Source organism: Pieris napi, chromosome 24 (assembly GCF_905475465.1).
Source record: "Pieris napi chromosome 24, ilPieNapi1.2, whole genome shotgun sequence".
NCBI lineage: Eukaryota > Metazoa > Arthropoda > Insecta > Lepidoptera > Pieridae > Pieris > Pieris napi.
The window spans coordinates 331,658-357,146 of record NC_062257.1 but is presented as its reverse complement, the minus strand read 5'-3'; the positions used below and the strand labels follow the sequence as shown (position 1 = coordinate 357,146).

Genomic DNA, 25,489 nt, shown 5'->3' with positions numbered 1-25,489 from the left:
TAAATATAAATCAAAAATTGATATATATATTTAGATAGAAGACGATACTGTAGGCTTAATTTTACTATTTGAATTTTTTTCACTTCAGTTACTTACTACTACACTCGGACACTTTTAAATATTGTGTTTTTTATTATTTGAATTAAAAAGTCCACAGATTAGGAACCGGCAAAAGCGTAAAATTAATCATCAATGACAGTCTATCACTAATCAGTATTTACCTAACATGAAATGTCCAGCTATCTGATAACCTCAAAAGATTTTTTTTAAACAATAAAAAGGAAAAGCCTATGATTTGTGTGCAAGGAAGCAACGATGAATTCACAATAAACCAAATTATATGGAACAACTTTATTAACGATTTAAAAATATTGGTTTGAACATGAAAATTAACTAAAGTCTTGTATTGAATATTTACAAACAATGGTAGGTTGTGCAATATGTTTTTTTCTAAAATTTACAATTATATTCTTTATAAATTTTCTAAAATCCTCGTTATAGGCTGGTTCAGTGATTTTAGCAGGACTTGGAATGGCTGCAGTAGGTTTTGCTGGGCGATATCTACTTAAGCAAATGCCAAATGCTTCAATGAAATTTGCTGAAGCTGTAAAGAATCTACCTAAATTTGATGCTGAAAGCTTAGCAAATTCGAAATACTACAAAGGAGGTTTTGATCCCAAGATGACAAAAAGAGAAGCTGCACTTATCTTAGGTGTTAGTCCAACAGCAAGCAAATCTAAGGTAAAGGGAACATATTTAATTACCATAGGAATTAAATGAAAATTTTATAAGTGCTGGCAAATCAGTACATTATACTTAAACTAAAATGTTTTCTAAAACTATATTAAGATTGCATCACATTTTATATTTAATGAACACCTGAACATTTTTATTTATATTAATAGGGGCTTTTATGAAAATACCATGAACATATGCAACCAAACAAAACTTAAAATAATTTTATTACATTTGACTGAATTCAGAAGTTTTACTTTTACAGATACGAGAAGCTCATAGACGTATCATGTTACTAAATCACCCAGATAAAGGAGGGTCACCATTAATAGCGGCTAAAATAAATGAAGCTAAAGACCTCTTAGAAAGTGGAAAATCATGAGTCCCATGTGTAATGTTTCAATGTATAATAGTAGTTTAAATTATATCTGTTTGTTTTAATAAAAGATTAATTAATTAATATGATAAGTTTTTGATCAACATTTGGAAGGAGTAGATGCACAAGTAGTAATATTCTCTCTTAATGCTGGGAGAAATAAAATAAATGTTTAAACATCTAAAACATTAATATATTTTTGAAATATATCTGTACATATAGAAATTTTATAACCTTATCTATCATTGACATGAATAAATCGTGACACAAGACAAAAAAGCACATCAAGTACACAGTTATAATAATATAATTTATATTGAACTGATTGACTATTGTGGAACAAATGAGCAAGTTGAGTTAATTAATTTTTTTAGTGACGGAATTATACCTTATTACATAATTCTTGTAAGATAAAGCTTTTCTTTGATTAACCAGTGTTATACACTATACAAAGCTTTAACAAAATATTTGCTCAAATCATTATAACAATATATAAAATCAGCCATATGGCTTGCTTTAATAAATATATATGTATATTTAGCTGAATAAAACAGGAACCTTCACCAAAAAGTAAAAATCAGAATTATATAAAATGTTTCAATAAATGTGGTTAAAAATAATTTCTCCAACAATTTTTTTTTTCACTTTTATAATAAAATCAACAAAAATGCTTATGCAAACCATCTATGCTATGCTTATTTATTGTTTAAAAATAACTGTCTCACTCAAATATAATTAAAATAAGTTATTAATCCTAACATAAGACTAAATAACTTTCAAAATCAATATGTACCATCAAATACAGTATATAATAAAAAATAAGTTTAAAGCATACCCAAAAAGGTAATAAATTATAGAAATCTTTCTTATTCAAGTATCTACATTGAGAGAAATATTACAAAGTTTAGTGTCATGTTAAGTCTTATTTCACAACAGAAGCTTAGAATCCCAATTAAAATGAAATTCATTAATGTCATGCTGTCATGACCAATTTTTACAAAAGATTAAATAGAACATCATTTGGTACTTTTAGAGATCAAGTTTATTAAAGTTTGTTCATCGTGGTGGCTCCTTCTGCTGTTGTTCTCGGCGCTGCTTCGCGAAGCGGTCACGTAATTTGACAATAGTGGCATTTGAAAGTGTTCCAGGTACTTTGAATATTGACTGAAAAGAAAAAAAATCTTAAATGTTGATTTTGTGGAGCTTATAATTAGTTTTCATCTTCTTCATTTTTTTAAATGCTAACATGGACAATGCCTCGATCAATTTAAGCATTTAACCAACTTCAAAAAAATATTATGATTTACTAAATATTAGATCCCTAAAAAGCAATCACTTTCAGGCAATTGGAGAGAAGGAAAGGTAAGACCAAAATATTATAAAGAATAACTAAATTAGATGACCTGATTACCTGCATAAACTCATGACAGTGTAAAGCACTTGCATTTTTAACAATGGCTTTAAAACACTCAGCTAAAGATGTGAAGTCATTGCATGCCATAATAGCCTCTTTATTTGTTTTGATCAATGTAATGCAAACTCGGAACAAAATCTTTGAGCCCTCATAAAACAGACAATCCCAAATCCTGAGGACTGTCTCTATTGGTAACACTTCAGCAAAGAGACAGACAAACCACTTCGTAGTGATAACTGCCCAAGGTAAACCTGAAAATAGACAATCATACATTAAGATGGAACAGGCTGTTTTTATGAACCTGAACGTTGTCACTGAACTTGACATATAATTTTGAATTATACTATGGATTTTGCAGAAATCCCTTGCTTTTAAGAATGATTTTATATTAAATAAAATGTTAAATCATGTTTACATATTTATTATCAACTTTGGAAATTAATCAATACACATAGATAAAACCATAAGAGATAACAAAATAAGATTTCTTCACGCATAAGATAAAGTAACAACTCAACATATACGGGATTATAATATGATATACGAGTTATATGTCAATCAATACCTAAGTTGATCACATGTTGGTGTACATCAGGTGCCTTGGACTTTACCAATTCAGATAATACTTCAATGTCAACAATAAGGCCATCCATAGTTCTTGTGTAGTAATCAGGAAGTATTTTTTCCACTAATACTTTGAGCAGCCAGAATGAAGTTTCTTCACTTTTTGTAGACAGCAATAATAGACCTAAAAATTTTGAGTTGAGTTTTTTTTCATTGAAGCATAGAAAAGGTCCTTTCTAAAAAATTTAATATTGCAGATAATTTCTACTGATATGATTAAGTACCAGTTCCACTAATTTATGATTAAACAATCATTAATTAATTAGATATGAGAATTTACTAATTCATTATTTTTGATCCTTGATTTGCTCATTGGTTGTGCAAGTATGATTCATATTAATTACCAATTTATGTAATATGTTTAATCACATTCTATGAAGAGATAAGATTTATATTCTTATAGAATAATAATATTTAATTTAAATAATTGACAACATACCAGCAATATAGTTTAATCCTTGGCAATATCCAACAACTCTATTATTATGGGCATAAGCAATAAGCACATTAAATAAATGAGTTTGGTGGTTTGCTTCCTTAGAGAAATAAATATTATCTGGAAATGTCCGAGGCAAATCTGTCTTCACAATATCAACTAATTCCTTCTCAAAAGGGCTGTCTAAGATTTTATGATACAGGTCAGGAGCTAGATCTCGCATTTTGTCAGCTTCTGAGATTGCCATCCATACTGATGGGCGGTGTTCACCTGATGGTAGTTAGTATAGTTGACGTTGAGATTCATTAGATCAGGAAAATATCACTAATTTAATCAAATATTAAAATAGAAACATAATTGTATAAATGATAATTAGAAATTTAGACTTACTTGGTATTCCTTTACGTACGTATCTTTTAATAGTGTTCGTGCGTTTGACCGACTTTCCTTCACCAAGCATTGTAGACCATTTATGCGCTCTCGAGGCCAATACCTTGAGATATACAGACATGAAGTCTTCATAGCTTGCATAGTCAAAATCTTCGTGTCTTTCAAACCCATACTCATCAACGGCACTACAATAATTAAATTAGAAATTAACTTCTTGCCTTTAAAGATAACTTTTGTAAAAATTTAAATCTACATACCTGAAATTTGATTGAGCCATAGTTTTGAATGTGATTAATACAAATTAAGCACATACAACTTGCATTTTCTCTTCTTCACACATACTTGAAAAATATTATAAACTTTATTTCTGATTGATGCACTTATTAATTTATCACTTTTATTATTAACACTTCCAAAATTATGTACAAGTCCAATAATTATAAATATTAAAATGCGAAATTAAAAATAGTTTCGCCTCCCAATCGTCTTTCGTCGCTCAATATTACACACAGACTACAGTCTACAGCTATTCTATATTAATTATTAATGACTTCAGAGTTCAGACTAATCCAAACAGACAATAGACATTACATAAACACAGAAATCCTCTCCAAACTGATTTGACGGTAGTAAATGCTTCGATTGTATACAATGACATTGACATTTATAATTAAATACATTCTTTATTTGTTGACACCTAAGTTTATTATTTAAATATTTTATAAGAAATAATAATACTTTCTAGTTTTTAAAAACACAAAATCAAATAAATCTACAGTAATATTACATCAATTACAGCGAGGGACAGATTAAACTTAGATCTACTCATTTGGTTAGTTTCACAAAATATGAACATTACAGTCCTTTTTTTTTGTACTAGCTATATTTATTATTTACTTTTTTTATAATATTTTTCTAGTTGACAATGGGTCCGCCACCCGTAGTTACCGGTATATCACCAAAAGAAGGGCCACCTGGTACAAGGGTTACAATCAGAGGCGAATTCTTGGGGACTGGTGCAACAGATCTCATAGGTGAAAATTTTTTCACAGCAAATTTCTATTCCAAATCTTGCTAGATGTCTAGTTTCAACAGATATGAAACTATTTTTTTGAAGAATAAAATATTTTTGATATTATTCAAGAACAGATTGGGATTGTTGAATTATTGTCATAATGCCCTATAGCATATGTGACAATGCAATCAAAAATTATTCAAACTTTTATGAGTAGGAAATAAAATGAAACTATAGAAAAAAGTAAACATATCGTGGCCTTCAAGCCAGAGGGGCGTATAAGCAATACCCCTACTTTTCAGGAGACAAAAAAAACTTAATAAGTTTTTTTGCAATGTATCTCTTTATCTGAAAATGTACATGTGTCTACTAAAGTACTTTCTTAATAACGTGAAATGATTATTTTCTTTGTAAGTATTTAAAAACGTGCAATATTGCACTTACTTCCATTTGGCTCGACAGTTGTAGGCAAACCGTATGTTTTCTTTTCTCAGAAAACGCTTTTATCGGATGGACGTAAAATACAAAAGCTTTTTACGCAATGAAATATTTAAAAAAACATCTGAACTTAGTTCAAGTATCGTGAAATATCATAAATAAATATTTTTTATATAATTAAATGCAGTATTTCTACCATTTTTGAAGATTACACGTCCGTCTGGCTTGTCAAAAATATAAAATTAGTTTTGTTCCAAGACAGACGTAAGGGCTTCTTAGGGTTAATTTCGATGGCAGTGAAATAAAACAAGGCACAAAAATAGTTTAAAATTATTATTATTTAAAAAGGAACTTGGAACCATTAAACTTTTAAAAGAAAAACTTAGCATAGGTATAATTAACACTCTAGTACTACAAAGATAATTATTGTTTCTTTGGTCGTATTCAGCATTCACGATTGCAGAGATCTTAAAGCTGTTGAAAAAAAGTTGTTTACCTACATAGAAACAAAATAAACAAACTAAAAAAACTGCTAATTATAAAAATATCTATGAAGATGAAAAACATGAATAGTATTAAACTTGGTTACCTATTAAAAAATAGATGTTAACCTAAATAGAAACAAAATAAACAAACAAAAAAAATACATCTATAAAAATATCTATAAAGATGAAAAACATGAATAGTAAGTACTTTCCATTTAGTTGCATGCAATCTCATTTAAATTTAGAGCAGGTACAGGCAAACGACTTAATCTATTTAGATCCAACTGAGCAAGCAAAAGTAATAAGTTCAAAGATCTATGTAGGTTCTTATCAAATGAACTGATTAATTCTTTTTCCCTGACCGACGTCTTAAATATGAGGCTCGTGTTGCAGATAATTCCAATTCGTCATCATCTTGACGAGGCCTAGTCTGAGGCAACGATCCTGATACAGACTGAACAGGAAGTTTTTCATAGTAGTAGTTATGATTCTTGGTTATCGTCCCATCTCGACACATTTCCATCAGATCTTTATGTTTTGCTTGTTTTAACAAAATTTGTCCTGGGTACAGTTTTGCAAGATTCGAATTATGTTCCGATCTAGTCACTCTCTCCTTTAATTTTACCTCTTTGAATTCTTCCCAGTAATCATATTTAAAAAACAACGAATGGGGAATGTTTTTATTAAATCGTAACCATCTTACGTTAGCCCATTGCAAAACAGTTCCATCAGTGGCTTTCATTTTATTTGGAATAATAGTACTTCGCAGTGATTTGAAATCCAAAAAGTCTGTGTGTTCCATAACTTGAACATTATATGGATTGTCTTTACGAGCTAGTCGTATCACATTTTGCCAGTCATCAGGGATGTAGATTTTGGCATACTCAGAAGCTCGTTCAATTGTCGAGTGCATGTTGTCGCACTCCATGTAGGTGTGACCAGGTTCAAGAAATTTATAGTCAATGACTCTAATCTCATTGTCAGGTGATGTAATGATATAATTGAACATAGCAACAAGCACAGAATTTCTATTCTGCCCTGGACAGCAGTCAGAAAATAAAATCAGGTGATCGACATTGGAGAGATTTGAGACGTAATTATAGAGACATGTTGATACTTTGTTTGATCCACGGTTGCCTTCATATTCCGGCCAAAAATAACAATAGCCTTGTTTAGTCGCTGCATTGTGAATTGTGAAATTCATGCTACCTAACTTCCGTTTATAAAATACAGGTTTTCCTAAAACCAAAGGACAATATAGCACTGCTTTAAAGTCAAAAGTACAAACATGCGAGCGACTATCTTCTATTGCTTTAATTTTATCCGATGTTTTTTCTTCCTGTGCATAGTATTTTCTGTTAACATGCTCTTCGTATTCTTCTTGTTTCGCCTTTTGTTCTTCTTCAGTTAATTGCTCATATTTGTTACACCAACACTGGTCCTTTCTTGGTTTGTGGAAACCTATATTCTTATTTAAAATTAGTTCTTTATACGAAGTTTTTCCAATGGGTTTCTTATGGTTCTCCAAACATTGCTGCTTATATAATTCGTACATTTTTTCTTTATTAAGAATGGTCTCCAAATAAATCTTTTTTGTATCTTTACGGCACCAATGAGAAGGCACTTTTGGAAATGAATCTATGTGATCATTAGCAAACTTTATGTTGTCTTCGCTAAATTTGTTGCAAGGTATGTGATGACCTCTTTTATCAGGGGAAGGTATATTACCCACTCCTCGGCGCGCTTTCTTCAAAGCAGTACGGACCATCTTGTCACTGATATTCAGTGTACGAAGAAAAAAAGGTTGACACACATTTACCGTTTCCGAATTAATCTTGAAACTGTAATTCAAAGTGAATTTCCTTCTCGAGTTTGTCACACGTGATCCTGTTGCTTCAGTTGAAACCACGTTCGATACTATAAAATCCCTTTGTCTTTAAATACTACCCAAACCCCAAAATGACAAATGAATATTTTTTCTCGTACTATTATCAATTTTTGTATGACAAGCTCGTTGACACTTACAATTTTCATTGCCACACTTTTTTGCCGGTACATTTTTTCCTTGACTTGATATGTATGTTTCACCGCAATTTTTTTTCGTTTTTCTAATGTTTTTTTTTCAATTTTCCGGTATTTTTCTTTTGCATCTTTTCACTTTTTGACGATCAAGGTTACTTTCAAGTGTGGGCGATTCTTCTATTTCTTGTGGATTAGTAATGCTGACTGGTTGTTCAATTTGAACTAAAGATGAGGACGTAATGGGTGACATTGGCGAGCACTGAATTTCCTCGTCATCAGGTTGGTAATTAGGGTCTGCTACAGAGTCATCGCTGTCATCAATGAAAGTTGACAGATTCTCGTTATGTGGGTTTTCAGAAGTTTCTATAATGCTAGGGCTTCCTATTGAGTGTATGGATGCTACTGGTGTAAACAGCGGTGTAAGTTGTTTTTCTATTGATGGAACCGATGATTCTAGTAGTTCGTAATCCTTGTTTGTCCTAAATACTGACAATGGTGATTTATTGGAATATAATATTGGAACATTAAAGTCATCACCGTTAAAGCCTAAATTTTCCATTCCATCAAGGTTACTTTCAAGTGTGGGCGATTCTTCTATTTCTTGTGGATTAGTAATGCTGACTGTTTGTTTAAATTGAACTAAAGATGAGGACGTAATGGGTGACATTGGCGAGCACTGAATTTCCTCGTCTTCAGGTTGGTAATTAGGGTCTGCTACAGAGTCATTGCTGTCATCATCAATCCGTTTCTATGTTCCGCCTGTCCACTCTATACGGCCGACTATTGAACACTGCGACTGCGCGGGTGGAAAGAGCGCGGCGCGAATTCAAGGTCGTATACGCATACGTCTTTTTGGCATGACATTTTATTGGTAATCAAAACAAATTCGAAAGTCGTATGAACATACGTCTATATGGCCCGACAATATATTGGTAGGTCATATGAAAATCGATAATCGTATGAAATCGTATGTACGTACGACTTTGTGGTCCGTTACACAATTCGTCATTAGTGGTTACGACCGCGGTACGTCTTTCTGGCATGAAAATAATATCTGACTTCAGTTATACGCCTAAAAGTATTTTATTAATATCTTCTAAAGTAATTAACTTACAAATATGAAAAAAACAGAGGTGGTGTATCGATAAACTTAGAAATAATTGACGTAATAAAAAAAAAAACGATTTTTTTTTATACGCCCCTCTGGCTTGAAGCCCGCGATATGTTTTAACCATTTTATTTTAAAATCTCAAGGTTTATTAATCGAGAATTGTGGTTTAAAGGACTTAAAATATGTGGGTGTGACTGCTTGCTCTCTGCTGAATGGAAGAGTAGAAATAAAATTGTTGCTAGATCTGGCCCTTGTAAAGGTCGTGGGGACATAATTGTTACTACACGGTCGGGTGGAGAGGGCACATCTACTGTGCAATTTAGAGGTATGTAGTCTTGCATCATTTCCATAACTTTTTTTAGGGAAAAACATAGTTTTATTTATTATCTGCTGTATATTAAATTTATTGTAAAGATAAAAAAAAACCTTTTAGGATACCACGAGTCCATTGGCCCAGTAAAAGAAAGCGCAGTATGGGTGGAGGAAACAGCCCCTCCAGCATTGCCATGGGGCAGACGACCCATGTCCCCCACTGCTTATACTCCCCCAGATCCCCTTGGGTTATCTACAGAAGGGGATGATTATAAATTTCCTGAAGAAGAACTTAATGAATTGTTTCCTGATGGGTAAGAAATTTTTATATGGGTTTTGGACTTGTAATTGTTTCTTTGACCAATTGCTAATTTTAATTTTATAGGTAAGTAGGTTATCAGCTGCTTGTGTCTGGCACATGTTGATTTTTAGATCTTATAATTGGTTCTATCCTAACACACACTAAAGGTACACTTTCAACTTTGTATAAGCTAATATTACTTGCACAACTTCTCTAGATAGATAGAACTAGATCAGAAGGCCCTCAGTTTCTTTGATCTTGTTTTACTTTTTGTTAATAATAATTGTATAGATCAGGTAAGCTGACTGACGAGAACTTCCAACCAGGCTGGTATCTGTTGGAGCACCACAGCAACACATCATTTGAAGATTTAAAGGCGGGACTTGTGTTTCTACAGAGGAAGGTAAGCTATAAAAATGAAAAATCCGTAAAATTATTAATTTAAAATATCCAAAGAAAAATATTTTTCTCTATACTGAGAAGGTGGGGATCAGATTTTTTCAAACATAATATTGAATAAAGCTTAAAAGTCTCCTTATTATAGTTAAAGTGGGTGGGTGTTTATCTATGAGCAATAGATAAAAATATGTAATTGAAGAATAGGCCTTTGTTTTTTACTGTTATCAAAAAACACTTCCTACATGATCACTTTAAAAAATACGACAAGGTCTTTGAGAAAAAGAGAATATCAGAATCACCTGGGAATAATGTTTCCTATTATTAAAGTAGACACAAAATATATCTTTCATTTTAATAAGAATATCTCGTAGGTAGAAGGCCAGAAGGAGGGCCAGTTGAGTTTCCTAAAAGCCAACACGGGGGCAGTGATGGACCAACTGGACCGACTTGTTCTACTCAAGAACATGTATGAGGATGATGAGAGGAAGAATGGCAGAGAACCTCTGCCGAGTCTACAAGCCGCTATTGAGGGTATAAATCACCATATCTGCATAGGAAGCTTTCAAGTATTACGTAACAAATTTGGGGGGGGGGGATACTTTTGTTAAACGATACGATGCGGGGCAGGGATTGAATTACGCGTTACTGTTAATATTATTTTCGGATTTCCAGTACTTTACACCACACAAAGGTAACTTTTAGATATAAAGAGTCACTGCGTGATCACGAAACGTTTTACTATTGGGTACAGAAAAACGTTACGGTGCGTTACAGGGTGGGGGGGGGGTCAATAATCTCCAAAAATTGCGTGACGTAATACTTGAACGCTCCCATATGACCTTCCTTCAAATTATGTGTTGTTTCTTTTATCTTTACCTATTTTTTTAAAAATAACATTAAAATGATCATAATCCTTTTATATTTTTTCCTGCCCACCTTGATTGCCTTATCATTTAATATTGTGTTTAAGCAATTAATTGGAAATCCTACCTATCTAATCTGCAATAGTAGTTAATGGAATGCTTGAATAGAAATCTATCTCAATTAATTATTATTAAAAAGTAGTAAAATAAAAAGTATTTAGAAAATCCATGACGCAAAATCATCTGCATCATGAGCATACCCCACACCTTCACGTATATACCCTCACTTTTACACCATCACAGAACAGCCAAATTTGGTATTACTTAGTTAAATGTATGTATTGAATATTTTTTATTGTTTTTTCCCTTTTATCATTTAAAAAATTCTTAAACCTTTTTGTAAATATTATATACTAGCTGGCCTGGCGAACATCGTACCGCCTAACAGTCGATTCTTTATTTTTTTAAAATATTTATTCTGCTATTCGGGACACCGGTCTAGCTAGTAAGATCAAAAAAAAAAGGTGATAAGACAACAAATACATTATGTCAAAAAATAAAAATTTACCTTCCCGGAAACCCTCCACTAACACTTGAACTTTATGATATGGTATTAAAGTTCAAATTGACTTTTAAGTATTATTACGAATCTTTTGTATGGGAATATAGAAAAGTGTTGTTTTTAGACTTTTTCACTCATTTTTTTTATTTTTCTCTCCGTAAGAACCATCCTCGTACTTCAAGGAATATTATAAAAAAAAAATCAGACAAATCGGTCCAGCCGTTTTCATGTTATCTCATGACAACGGAAAACGGGTTGCATTTTTATATATATAGACTAGCCGTTTCGCGCCCGCTTTGCTGGACGAATTAAAATAAATTTTATGTTTCATTATTTTATTTTTTTTCATATTTTTATTATTCTTCTTTTTAACTTCCCGCTAAGAAAATTGATTTTTTTTTAACAGATGTTGACGTTTAGAGGTTCTAGGAAGCCTCCCCGAATGTTTCCGCGGTGAAGTCCGTATGGATAAATTTTCATAAAAGTAAAACAGCAATAAAAAAATGAAGGAACGTTGGAATTTAAATAGCCATAAACCATCTAGGAAAAATTTCGCATCGAATGGTGGTAGTTTCATGTCGATACGATCAGTGGTTTAGGCGTGATTGAGCCTCAAACGAAGACCATTTTCATTATATATATATAAGATAGATTACATCTTTGGCTATATTTTTAGTATAATTGTTTGTTATTATATAGAATTTTTGTTAGCTGTAAAATTTTGAAATAAATAAGTAAATAAAAGGGTCTCTTATAGAAACAGTGAAAACTCTTTGGTTTTCGTTCTTGATTTGACTTCAGATAAATTGTAATAGCCAAAAAATATAATTAATGTTTGCTGTTTTTAAAATCTTCGCAGGTATCTTACAGTAGCGATAGCGATCCCGACTTTAAATCGCTATGGTTTTTACACGCTTTATATTAGCTTCACCTGTATGTATGTATGTATGTATGTAATCGAGTCCGAAGGAGTGACTCGATTTTGACCCACTTTTAACGGACAGATTTAATTCAAACTTTGTACACTTATAAAAGAATCAGCGACAATATAATAATTTCATAGGTTTATCTCGAAAAAACAATGAAATTTTTTTTAGTCCACAAAGCAATACGATTAAATTGAGACAACACATATTGCTGCTAGGACTAAAAAGTGGAAAATAAATATAGTTTAAACAAAAAACGCCACGCTTTTTCACATTAATACTAGTATTTTTTGTTCATTACCATTTTCAGACTAAATTAGGAATTATTTTTCACTTTTTAGTTTGATGTGCTTTAAAAGCGTGTTTTATAGTTTTTTTTAACTATATTTACTATATTATGTATTGGTTATAACTATATGTTTCTTAAAATAAAATAAATATTGCACTTAGATTTCATTATAATTTGAATGTTGGTTTCAGAATCAATATCGCTGGCCGACTCCCTTTTCTCCGAAATATTATCTCGCAAAGAGAATGCGGACAAGACGAGGGAGGCCCTCTCAATGCTGACGAGACATAAATTTCTTTTCCAACTTCCCGCGTCGATCGATAAGAATATAAAGAAGAAGGAATACGACCTCGTAGTCAACGATTACACCAGAGTCAAGAATCTCTTTGGAAATACTGACGTCAAGGTATATTTATTTCTTGTCTTTTATTATCTGTGCTTATATTTTTAATAGACTTCAAAAGGACCGTAGGAGGAGATCAAACTCAAAATAACTTTTGAACCTCAACAGAAAAGTTGTAAATTTGATTCTAAATTTACATTTACTACCAGTTCGTTGCATTTACTACTAGTTCTTTAAATTTACTACCAGTTCGTTACCTTTAATACCAGTTCGTTGCATTTACTACTAGTTCTTTAAATTTACTACCGGTTCGTTACATTTACTACTAGTTCTTTAAATTTACTACCGGTTCGTTACATTTACTACTAGTTCTTTAAATTTACTACCAGTTCGTTACCTTTAATACCAGTTCGTTGCATTTACTACTAGTTCTTTAAATTTACTACCGGTTCGTTACATTTACTACTAGTTCTTTAAATTTACTACCGGTTCGTTACATTTACTACTAGTTCTTTAAATTTACTACCAGTTCGTTACCTTTAATACCAGTTCGTTGCATTTACTACTAGTTCTTTAAATTTACTACCGGTTCGTTACATTTACTACTAGTTCTTTAAATTTACTACCGGTTCGTTACATTTACTACTAGTTCTTTAAATTTACTACCAGTTCGTTACCTTTAATACCAGTTCGTTGCATTTACTACTAGTTCTTTAAATTTACTACCGGTTCGTTACATTTACTACTAGTTCTTTAAATTTACTACCAGTTCGTTACCTTTAATACCAGTTCGTTGCATTTACTACTAGTTCTTTAAATTTAATACCAGTTCGTTGCATTTACTACTAGTTCTTTAAATTTACTACCGGTTCGTTACATTTACTACTAGTTCTTTAAATTTACTATCGGTTCGTTACATTTACTACTAGTTCTTTAAATTTACTACCGGTTCGTTACATTTACTACTAGTTCTTTAAATTTACTACCGGTTCGTTACATTTACTACTAGTTCTTTAAATTTACTACCGGTTCGTTACATTTACTACTAGTTCTTTAAATTTACTACCGGTTCGTTACATTTACTACTAGTTCTTTAAATTTACTACCAGTTCGTTACCTTTAATACCAGTTCGTTGCATTTACTACTAGTTCTTTAAATTTACTACCGGTTCGTTACATTTACTACTAGTTCTTTAAATTTACTACCGGTTCGTTACATTTATTACTAGTTCTTTAAATTTACTATCGGTTCGTTACATTTACTACTAGTTCTTTAAATTTACTACCGGTTCGTTACATTTACTACTAGTTCTTTAAATTTACTACCGGTTCGTTACATTTACTACCAGTTCGCAAGTCAAGGGCATACAGCGACCAAGAACTGGCAAGAAACTCTCCTCCACTTTTTTTATCGCTAAGTTTTGAGTCATACAAATTGTTTGAACTGGAGCAAATCAATCCCAAGGATTAGGATCATTTAAAAATTCGTCAAATTTATAAAAAAGCTTTATTGATTAATTTACGTTTAATGAGAGTTTTGTTTAATAAAATCTTTATATTAATAAACAAACAACGCTCATCTAGAAGCACGCTGGTGTTTCACCCCTTCGTTGTCGACATCTCCAGGTGTCGCAACTGCAAAGGAGTGGAACTCCTTGCCTCCTTCCATCTTTCGGTTTAATATGGGTTGATTAAGCGACGGTTGGCATCACCTGGACAGGCCTTCCAATAGACCGCTTCTCACTTAATATCAGGTGGGCTTGTGGCCCAACGTTGTCTGATTGTCTACTTGTTACTGCTTTTAGCTGTAAGACCCATATCTTAGGGTTCAAGTAATACGTCACGCAATTTTTGGAGGTTATTGACACCCCCCCCATGTCACGCGCCGTAACGTTTTTCTGTACCCGAGTATAGTAAAACGTTTGGTGACCACCTAGTGACTTTATACCTAAAAGTTACCATTATGTGGTGTAAACTGTAAAGTCGAAAATAATATTAAAAATAACGCATAATTCAATCCCCGCCCCGCATCGTAACGTTTTACAAAAGGACCCCCCGCCCCCAAATTCGTTACATAATATTTGAACTCTCCCTTATGTCTACGTTTATTTTTTAGTGATAGTTACACCACTTTAGGGATGTTACTTTAGGGTTGATTGGTTCAGAATTATTTGGTTGTGTTAAAATAAAACTCCCTAATTGTTTGCAGAGAAGATAATATTGTTCTTTTCAGAACAATATTATTGTATCTTACGAAAACGTTTATAAACTGTTCTTTTCAGAATATATTATTGTTTCTTGACGAAAACGTTTAACAACTGTCCTTTTCAGGACATATTACCGTGTCTTTCAATTTTAATGACGTGGAATAAGTGATACATGTATCTTATGTTCCATAATAAACATATTTTATTTTATTTTTTATTTCTTACGACAACGATGACAACTGTTCTTTTTAGAACACACGACCGTTTCTTTAACTCTTGATCTGTTCTTGTCAGAACACATCACTGTTTCATTGCGACACGTAAACTAATCACCTACAATTTCATTCCTGTGTCGTAAATAAAACCTTGTATTTAAAAATTGTCCTAATTTCAGCTATTTCAAAAAATATTGGACGAAATCGACAAGAAGATAGAGGATTTGAAGGAGAACCTTTACATGAGGATGAAAACGATGCCCTGCAACGTTCAGGAGCAGACCAAATACATCAGGTATACTTTTCAGTTTTGCCTTTCCACTTCGGAAGAAGAATTTCTGTTATTATTACTCAAATCAAAATCATTTATTCATATAGGTAACAACACAATGTACTCGTAAAAAAATTTGTATATTAAATGCTCCTATTTTTACATTTACTGCCAGTTCTCAAATCAAGGGCGTAGAACGGAAGAGAAGAACTGGCAATAAACTCTCCGCCATTGTTTATAATCGCCAAGTTTTTTGTTTTCACAATTTTTCTAAGGACCTGCAACCATCACACCATGTTCCTCATGACATCTTACGTAATTAATAATAATAAAATAAATTAAAAACTCTGTCAGCAGTAGGCATGGTAAAATAGGAGCACGCACTTACATTCTCGTGGGAACAACACGTAAATACATAGTCGAAATAATTAACATCACCGCATACACGAATTCAAGTCCGACCACTCACCACAAGTAGCACCCGTTCACGAGTATAACGCATCGCATCTTTCGTCTCTTTTAGTCAAATTGTGTTTAGCTTGTGATGAAAAGAGACAGTTAAAATGGTGCACTTACTATTTTTAATAGTAATTATTGTCGAAACTATAAATATACTTTATATTAAAAATAATATGAATAAACAGAATTTCCTCTTGAAGGCTCCTAATAAGCCTGAACTGGGAAGGTGACGCGGCTTGGGAAGCCGTGAGCAGCCGACACCAGTATCTCATGGCTCTCTTGAACAAGGTCAAGGACCATTTCAAGCAGAAGGAAGAGCAGGAGAACAGCGAAAAGGGTGATTTTTATATTTTTTATTATGATTTAATTTTTAAAATTCAGTTAAATATTACTTTAATTATTTTTTCATTCTAGTAACATAATATACACTTATGAACGACAAAACAAAATTAATAAGTTTAAATTAATATTTATTGGCAGTTTTAGACATAGACATATCTTTTATTACAAACAAAAATACACAAAATTACAATAATAAAAAAAAAACCCTTTTCCCATTCGGTTCGTTTCAAGTGTGTAATGCGTGTGTGCTGTGGCTGTAATTGCCCCTGGCTCAGCATAATGCTGAGGAGCAGACTGTACCACAGCGCTGGTCAGAAAAGAAAAAGAACTGACGAGAAAAACTCCGCCATTTTTAATTGACCAGTTTTTAGATTTTACACCCACATTTCCTATTACACCTTCCTGCAAATGAAATAATATAGTAATATGTTATAGTAAAAGAATTTTGTATAATCTAGAAAATTTATAATATTAAGAAGAATTCTTGGGGGCGTCATAGCCTAGCGGTCTTATTAAGTGGTAGCTAGGTGAGGGGTACCGGGTTCGATTCCCGGTTCGAGGGCAAGTTTTAATTTAATTTAAATTTGTTCTCGGCCTTTGGGAGGGTTGTGCGGTACCGGGCGAGTGCTTAAACCGTACATGGTGGACACGGTCGAATTTCTAAAGACAAGCACGAATTGTAAAAAAATACTTGACGCTGGTTAATGCACAAATCGTGCCAGAGCCATTTAAAAAAAAAATAAAAAAATCTAATTATCAAGGACGCTTTGAGCAGTAATCCGATAAAGAAGTTAGTAAATATGGTAATAATGACCAGGTAAACGCAAATCGCGCGATGACAGCGGGGTCTCGTGGGGAGTCGGCCGCGGGTCGTGGTGCGCGTGCGCAAGCGCAGCTCTGTCGCGGGAGCTGCACGCCCTGTGGCCTCTGGCCAGGAGGTACTTCGCGGGGGAACTGGCCGGGAGACCCACGGACCCGCAGAGGCACGCCGAGTTGAAGGTACGTGAGAGGCGGATGCGTTGTCTACCTTCATTTAATTAATTTTTCAAGTTTCACTCTAAAAATCAATAACTTGTAATATGTAAAAATAATTACATAACGGTCAATTTAACTTACTTCAAATTCTAAAAAATTAACTATTCAAAGTTGGAGTGTACTCCTCCCTCAAAGGCCGGCAACGCACCAACTAAAAATGGGCTGCGATGACTGCCCTTTTTTGGCGTCCCGTATTGTCCCCCCTATTATATAGAAATATAAAAAAAAACAGTAATAAGAGTAATTGGCAAATTAAATCTCTATATATGTATATCAAATTGTCGAAGCGGCTACAAATTTTTTATGCATATTCAGTAAGTCTGAGAATTGCCTACTACTATCTTTCAAACACCTAAGTGATAAGTTATTTTTTTTAGTTTTTATTTTTTTATGATATAAAAATACATACAACTTTCAATCCTCTACATTTAACCCCTATTTTTTATTATTGTAGATAGTTATTTTTATTGCACTAAAACAATGTTTCTTAGAAATATACATGGCGAAACGTTTGTCGGGTCAGGGTCATCTGATAAATTCCATTCTGATGCTCTGGTTCAATAACTTTAAGTTTTTTTTTTAAATTAACATATTTTGACAATTGACATAAATTTTCGTTTTCAAGTGACAGTCGTGTTTTACAGGAGATGATAATAGCCGCAGTGGAGCTGTTCTCTGAGCACATGCGGTATTGCCTCATGGGCGGAAGCGGGGCCGCCGGCGCCTTACCGCCGGACACCTTGAGGACCAGACTTCTGGCCAACCTGGCGCACCTCAGAGAGGCGTACGAGTCGCTCTTGAAGCTGGATTTGCCTTCACAGGTATAGTCCTTTTCATGAAAGAAGTCCCCCCAGACGCGGCGCTGCAATCGCATGACGTAATGTTGCCATTTATGAGTAAAAAATTTACCTATTTTATTTACATTTAGCAGATGTAATTTATCAAATAATATTATTTTCTGCATACTTCGATGAAACAATATTTCTGTTATGTAAAAAGTATATTTTTATTTACTTATATTAGCGGTGTTCTATCTACTTACAGGGAAAAGATGATAAAATACGGTAAAGAAAAGCAATACAATTTTATATTCAGAGTTTTATTGCATAATTGTTGGGTTACAATTTTTTTCCAAGTACACGCCGCTGTTATACCTTCGTTTGTAATTCTTGTTACAGTTTTCTCTGACACACCTGCAATTAAATGATGAACAATTAAAAATAATAATAACTTTAAGTTTATAATGCTTATTTAATATGTAATATATGTTTTAATTTCAGTTACCTAGTTTCATCACGTTATGTATTTGTTCAATTTTGTCGCAAAAACGAATGTATATCATAAAAGTCAATACAGTAAAAAATTATAAAATGGCAACTCTAAAAAGTACCCGTTATGGCGCCAACTCTCTTCCGAACATTGTTTAGTGGTATTAAAACACCTTGATTCTTATGTTCCGCTTCACAGAACTCTTTCACCTCTAATATAATTTCTCGAGCCGAACTTTTTACAACTTTTGGCATTGTAATCAATCTTTAAAATGCACTAAGCTAGTTAAACATTCACAAAAATCTACCACAACAAACGAACTTAATAACATCGACGAAAGACAACATTGCCGACCTGTCAAATTTAGTTCCAAAAATCACCGCGGGACTTCTTTCATGAAAAGCACTATAGATATGATTCCATGAGATGAATGTCACCATGAACAGTTTCCGCTCAAAGTGCTCTTGCAGCCCCTGGCGATAGTGGAGAAGGTGATATTCGAGTACCGGGTGCACGGCATGTCGGTGTTCCTGCAGAGGGCTCTGCGGCGGGTGAAAGCCTTGAGCGGCCTCGAGACCTGGAAGGTGCAGGAGTTCACCGACTACGGAGCCATCACTGGACTTGTGAGTTGTGCCATATTTTTTGAAGTTATACTTCTTTATACGTGACACAAAATTATCAGTATGAAGTTGCCCACTAACGAATTCTTTTTAAACCAGTCGGGCGCCGAGCGTGCGCGAGCGAGATGGGAATAAGACTATCTACAAGTAAAAAGAAATAGAATATGCGTGAAGTTAGCAGCTATGCCAAGAATTTTGAATGACCATAATGACATTTGTAGTACCTTTTAAACAAATAAAGGAGTTTTAATTATTTTTTCAAAGAAATTTAGCAATGCTTTTTCACAAAGACCTATTGTTACTTAGTTTAAAGGTTATGAAACCTACCTAGTTATTAAATTGAATTGATAATATAATAATATAATGAAATAATAAATAATAATAATAATTGTTATTAATATTAATTAATAATTGAATAATATACTAAATATTAAATATTGTTAAATTATTAACGCTAAATATTTATTATTAATTATTTAATATTTAAAAAAAATAAAGAAAGCTAAAGAAGTGTAACTTCTTACGCGCGTACATAAGTACACGCACCATTTTTTTTAATGTCATAGGAGGCAAATGGGCAGGACGCTGACCTGATGTTAAGTGATACCGCCGCCCATGGGCACTCACATTGCCAGAAGGCTCGCAAGTGCGTTGCTGGCCTTTCAAGCATTGGTACGCTCTTTTCTTGAAGGAATCTTAGTCGAATTGGTTCGGAATTACTTTAGTGGGCAGCTGGTTCCACATAGTGGTGACGGCAAAACGTTCTGGTTCTGGAACGGACGTCGAGGTGATACGAATGGTATTTCGTATTCCGCCTCGACTTCTCTTATTTATATGCAGGTCTATGTGCAGGGTAGAAGAAGGAGGAGTGTGTGTATGTCACTGACCTCCTCTTAAACGGCTGGAACGATTTGAATGAATTTTTTGTATGCGTTTGGGTGGCGCCCTAGGTGGTCATTCGAAAGTGATAATGTACTGTGTTTTATGCACAAAGTAGAATGGTGACTATAGCTCTTGACAGTTGTTAAAATATTTTTCTGTGAGTTGGTAGTCAATTGTATACAGTGCCACATATTTTTCTTTGCCGGTAAGAGCGTCGCTGTCATGGTTATTAGTATTGCCAGTGAATAAAAATTAACCATTATAAGGGGAATAATTTAAAGTCATGCATGCTAACTTAATGATTTATTGAAATGTCTTAATAAAACAATGTATATCTAGAAAATACAGTTCTAGGCATAAATGTGGCACAAACATAGGAACAACTGAAATTATAGATTTTGTTACGTGTACTATTCATATATTATCTTTTAAGATAGCTAGCAATCAGAACCGTTCGATTATTAAAACTTTGCCAATGTAAGAATGCAAGGAATAAAAATAAATACATTTTAGTTGGATTTTTATTAGATATTTGTAGATAGTTGAGCATTTGAGAGCTAACTGACAATGTCAGTCTGACATTTCAAAATGGCGACGGTAGTACTAATTTCAGCCGCCGCCCAAGAAAAGTATGTGGCACAGACTATAAATCGGTATGCATATGAAACAGATTATTGTAAAAATATGACAATAGATTACGTATAGTTAGCAAAATTAATAATTTAAAAGTATTAAGTAGTTTCTAAGTTTTCTCCCGTTAAGTTATTTACTTAAAAATAAAATAAATCAGTGGCGCTACAAAAAAAAGAGTGGCGGAAAGTTTCTTGCCAGTTCTTCTTACCCGCTCTACGCCCTTGACTTGCGAACTGGTAGTAAATGTAAATTTACGATTAATTTAACTTGACGATTCAAAAGTGTACTTGGTTACCCACTTGAATAAAGATATTTTGAGTTTGAGTTTGAACCTTTTTAGGTCTGGGCCTCAGATTTCTGAATCTGACATGTCGGTTTCCTCGCGATGTTTTCCTTCACCGTTCGAGCGAATGTTCCATCAATCAATCAAAATACGTTTATTCAATTTATATGCTTCTTAGAGCATGCTTATGAATGTTAACAACGTTTACAAAATTCACGAAAGAGCAAGACTACGCCATCCGTTCGCAAAACTACCAGGAGGCCTTGTTCTGAGAAGAACGGGAAAGTTGTTAAATGCGCACATAGAAAGAAAGTCCATTGCGCAGTGCACAGCCGGGGATCGAATCTACGACCTCAGGGATGAGAGTCGCACTCTGAAGCCAACACTGCTCATACGTTGTTATTTATTTGATTACAATCTGGATGACCAGCCCCACCTCCTGGAGTCGTACATAGAAGAAGCCCTGTCGTGCATCAGCAAGTGCGTGCTGCCCTGCGGCCGGCGGGAGACTCCTCTCCTGGCGGAGCACTCGCCACCCCTGCTCACCCTCCACAAGCAGACCGAGCAGATCCTCATGGCCTTCGTCTCGGTGCTGGAGGGACTGGTGTTGGATCATGAGGAGGTATTGTAAATAAATCGAGACCATATAAAATTTCATCATTTTTTACAAAGATTAATATTTTGTTATATAATTAAATGCATGTTTGATTATATATAGAACTCACTTTTTTAAGGGGATTCAATATACCTTAGTTACTTGTCATTTATAAAATTAGTAATAATTTCCATTCATCCATTTATACCATACAATCAAAATTTTTAGCGCCCTTTAACTAAGGCATTAAGACATCCTTTTCTGTCAAATTGTGTTGACCTTGTGATGAAAAGAGACAGATATATAGCGCATATATTTTGTGTCAAAAGTCCATTGAGCGCTGCTCCAGGTTTTAAATATAAAAATATACCAAATATACCAGTCTGTTGTACAGATCCCAGTTATATGTTGCGCCTACTGAATGCTGTCTCCGACACTATCGACATATTTATACGTTCGCAGTGGGAATTCACAGTAGCGATATTGTGTATATTATGTGTTTATTTCTTTAATGACGAATCACAAGTGTACATTGTGTTACCTTCGTGAATAAATGATTTTTGAATTTGAATTTGAATTTAATATTATACTCGTATATTTTTATTTTTTTCGACATATTGGTTTAGCACTATAAGGTTAGTGTATATATTTTTGTGAAAAAATAAATAAATATTTACTATTACGATATATTAAGGTGGTTAATTTTTAAAGAAAAGTTGCTTTCTTAATTTGTAAAATTGTATTCTTTTCAATCCAGGAGTTCGACAACAGCAGCCTGTCGATCCTTCTGGAACAGTCCGTGGAGGACAGTCCCGAGAGCGGCTCCCGTTCCTGGCAGCAGAAGCTGCTCATCGCGAACGCCAACGCCCACTACACGCGGAAGGTCATCTTGGATCGCGTCGCTGACGCCTTCCAGAGGTACGAATCGAGATAAATTATTGAAGTGAAACTTCTTTATCGGGGTTGGAAAAAAATTTAGTGTAACATTTTTTCGTTACGCGTCACATTTTTCCGTTACGCGCCATCTTTTGAAGTGAAACTTCTTTATCGACGTATGGGAGAAATTTTGTAGCAGGTTACGCGCCATGTTGCTTTTTGAAGTCAAACTTCTTTATCGGCGTTGGAAAAAAATTTACACACATTTGTCACATTTTTCGGTTACGCGCCATCTTTTTCTTGTCCCTACCACGGTTGATCCGAAGAGATTCGAAGCCATTAGTAACAAAAATATATAATAACGATAACAATGATAGTAATATTAATAATTCTATTACAATTAATGAAATTCTGTAATAATCTTAGTACTACATAGTAGTACAGTAATAAGTTAAAATGAAATAATTGTATTTGTATTCATGTCTATGATAATAAAAGCCTTTTGTTAAACTTTATCTAATTTAACTTTATTTAACCAATTTCTGTAAAGTTGCATATAGTAGATCATTTTTCGAAAAATAAGGTCATAAAGAAGTTTCACTTCTTACGTGTGTACACCTAGTACACGCACACATTTTTATTATTAAGCCTTTATACCTGACACCCAGTATAATATAATAACACTTATTTCAGTTACATAATGAAACTTAATCTAATACATATATAATAGTATCAATCGCTTATACTGAGAATAAATAAGGCGCAACTACGTTTCTCTGTGAATACAAAAGATTTCTTTACAAAAGAAATATCTATTAATTTACAAATTATTCACTCACCTGTGAATACAAAAGAAACAACATTTAAAGCCTATGTTCTAGGTTTAATAAAGTAAAATAATATAATGAAAAAATTAGAATATCTTACATATATTATGTCAAGTAACATAAATTAAACATCATCGATCAGACGGCAAAGACAACATTACAAAAGAGTTTATATAAAATACAATAGAGACAAGAGTTTGTATAGGAAAATATATTATGTTTTCCTTACACCTATATAAAACTTATTTTTTTTTACTTTTCTTATTTCCTATTTTTACAGTAACTTAATGCATTACGTAATTCGCCTAGTGCAGGAACTTAGTGAACATTGCTTAAAATACGAAAAACAGTGATCCAATAAGAAAAATTACTTAAAAGAAAAATTCTAGATGAGTCATTATTCATAGAAACACGGTCATTTTTCGCCAACTAACGCCATCTAGTGACGAGTAGCTGCATTATCAAACAGAACAACTAACGTCACCTAGCTGCGAGTTGCTATACTACCAAACTAAGATCAACTAACGTCACCTAGCTGCGAGTTGCTATACTACCAAACTAAGATCAACTAACGCCATCTAGCGGCGAGTTGCTATACAACCAAACTAAGATCAACTAACGTCACCTAGCTGCGAGTTGCTATGCTACCAAACTAAGATCAACTAACGCCATCTAGCGGCGAGTTGCTATACTACCAAACTAAGATCAACTATCGCCACCTAGCGGCGAGTAGGTGTACCTTCAAGGCATACCGTCGATAGATCGAACTTCGAACAACCTTGCTACATCTGGTATAACCGAATACCACAAGAAGGTGGAACAAGCATCGCAACAAAAGATAAAAATAACTACGACACTTCGACACAGTATCAAATAACTGATAAACCATGGAGGGAGTTATGAATATGTTAAGAAAAATTCAAAACGAGCTGAACGAACAAAGAACGACAATTGTACAGTCAGCAGATAAAGTTACGGAACAAGTCACGAAAAATATAAACTACACATCGGAGGAAAAATTTAGTGCATTAGATATAATATACGAAAACCTCAAAGAGAAGCTGGATAATCAAGAAAAAAAGACTATATTTTCTGGAAAACAGTCAAAGCAGAGGAATATCGTAATTTTTGGACTGGCGGAAAATGAAACATCATATGCAGACTTGGAAAAACACATACTGAGTTTCATGAATCAATATTTCTCTGCAGATCTAGAACGCAGAGACATTCAAGAAACCAGGAGAATAGGAAATAAAGAAGAAAAACCCCGACCTGTATCAATTACATTTACTTTATTGGGAACGAAAATAGAAATCTTTAAACAAAGGAGAGTATTAAAAGACACGACTTACTACATAAAAGAAGACTTCCCACAGCATATTTTAGCTAAAAGAAGGGAACTGCAAGAACAGCTAAAAATTGAAAAAGAAACTCCGCCTCTATTTAAGTACGATAAACTTTTTTTTTTTTTTTAAAGACAATTCACACTAATTGACCTAGTCCCATGCTAAGCTGGTTAAGCTTGTGTTATGGGTACTAGGCAACGGATATACATACATATTATAGATAGATAGACATATAAATACATATTTAAACACCCGAGACCTAACCACAACACCAAATGCTCATCACATCGATGTTCGTCTCAGCCGGGGATCGAACTCGGGACCCATGGATTGGCAGTCAGGGGTACTAACCACTAGACCAATGAGTCGTCTAACTGATAATACACTCGAAAAATGAAACAACAATAGGCAACAAGAAAATAACTCTATCAACATCACCAAACTACGGGGATCTTCCGCATTCAGAGCCAAAACAACAAGCACATAAAAAGAACAAAACTCAAACCCAATCAGGTATACAAAGATCGTCGAGCCTATCAGAGGGAGTTATTAAACCAGGAATACTCGGATTCTTAACTACCAAAAACC

The 25,489-nt window shown here is 33.6% G+C and overlaps 3 protein-coding genes across 3 annotated transcripts in view; 2 read left to right on the top strand and 1 right to left on the bottom strand.

Moving 5' to 3' along the window:
* Nucleotides 1-200: 200 nt before the first annotated feature.
* Nucleotides 201-1,195, top strand: LOC125061909 (mitochondrial import inner membrane translocase subunit TIM14). The gene is made up of 3 exons (XM_047667546.1): nucleotides 201-426; nucleotides 502-741; nucleotides 1,001-1,195. Exons 1-3 carry the CDS (start codon nucleotides 424-426, stop codon nucleotides 1,115-1,117), a joined length of 360 nt encoding a protein of 119 aa, XP_047523502.1. The 5' UTR covers nucleotides 201-423; the 3' UTR covers nucleotides 1,118-1,195.
* Nucleotides 1,196-1,782: 587 nt separating this feature from the next.
* LOC125061908 (growth hormone-regulated TBC protein 1-A) lies at nucleotides 1,783-4,492 on the bottom strand. Its single transcript, XM_047667545.1, has 6 exons — nucleotides 4,233-4,492; nucleotides 3,976-4,160; nucleotides 3,589-3,855; nucleotides 3,091-3,273; nucleotides 2,523-2,776; nucleotides 1,783-2,275 (listed from the first exon to the last, which is right to left on the bottom strand). The coding sequence occupies exons 1-6, from the start codon at nucleotides 4,250-4,252 to the stop codon at nucleotides 2,168-2,170; spliced, it is 1,017 nt and encodes a 338-aa protein (XP_047523501.1). The 5' UTR covers nucleotides 4,253-4,492; the 3' UTR covers nucleotides 1,783-2,167.
* Nucleotides 4,493-4,646: 154 nt separating this feature from the next.
* LOC125061940 (exocyst complex component 2) overlaps nucleotides 4,647-25,489 on the top strand; it is a 30,861-nt gene continuing 10,018 nt past the window's right edge. Inside the window, exons 1-14 of the mRNA XM_047667573.1 lie at nucleotides 4,647-4,807; nucleotides 4,895-5,009; nucleotides 9,219-9,371; nucleotides 9,480-9,672; nucleotides 9,951-10,062; nucleotides 10,430-10,589; nucleotides 12,890-13,104; nucleotides 15,643-15,758; nucleotides 16,394-16,530; nucleotides 17,353-17,534; nucleotides 18,215-18,391; nucleotides 19,310-19,462; nucleotides 21,688-21,879; nucleotides 22,610-22,770. Of these exons, the coding sequence (XP_047523529.1) occupies nucleotides 4,901-5,009; nucleotides 9,219-9,371; nucleotides 9,480-9,672; nucleotides 9,951-10,062; nucleotides 10,430-10,589; nucleotides 12,890-13,104; nucleotides 15,643-15,758; nucleotides 16,394-16,530; nucleotides 17,353-17,534; nucleotides 18,215-18,391; nucleotides 19,310-19,462; nucleotides 21,688-21,879; nucleotides 22,610-22,770 (2,060 nt within the window). The 5' untranslated portion in view covers nucleotides 4,647-4,807; nucleotides 4,895-4,900. The remainder of the gene's footprint in view (nucleotides 4,808-4,894; nucleotides 5,010-9,218; nucleotides 9,372-9,479; nucleotides 9,673-9,950; nucleotides 10,063-10,429; nucleotides 10,590-12,889; nucleotides 13,105-15,642; nucleotides 15,759-16,393; nucleotides 16,531-17,352; nucleotides 17,535-18,214; nucleotides 18,392-19,309; nucleotides 19,463-21,687; nucleotides 21,880-22,609; nucleotides 22,771-25,489) is intronic.

What these genes read in the sequence shown, in the direction of transcription:
- LOC125061909 (XM_047667546.1), top strand. An exon ending in CAACAGCAAGCAAATCTAAG is followed by an intron (nt 742 to 1,000) that starts GTAAAGGGAACA and finishes TTACTTTTACAG; the next exon opens with ATACGAGAAGCTCATAGACG.
- LOC125061908 (XM_047667545.1), bottom strand. Translation starts at nt 4,252, where the DNA reads ATGGCTCAATCAAATTTCAG. An exon ending in CGTACGTAAAGGAATACCAA is followed by an intron (nt 3,856 to 3,975) that starts GTAAGTCTAAAT and finishes AACTACCATCAG; the next exon opens with GTGAACACCGCCCATCAGTA. An exon ending in AGGATTAAACTATATTGCTG is followed by an intron (nt 3,274 to 3,588) that starts GTATGTTGTCAA and finishes CAAAATTTTTAG; the next exon opens with GTCTATTATTGCTGTCTACA.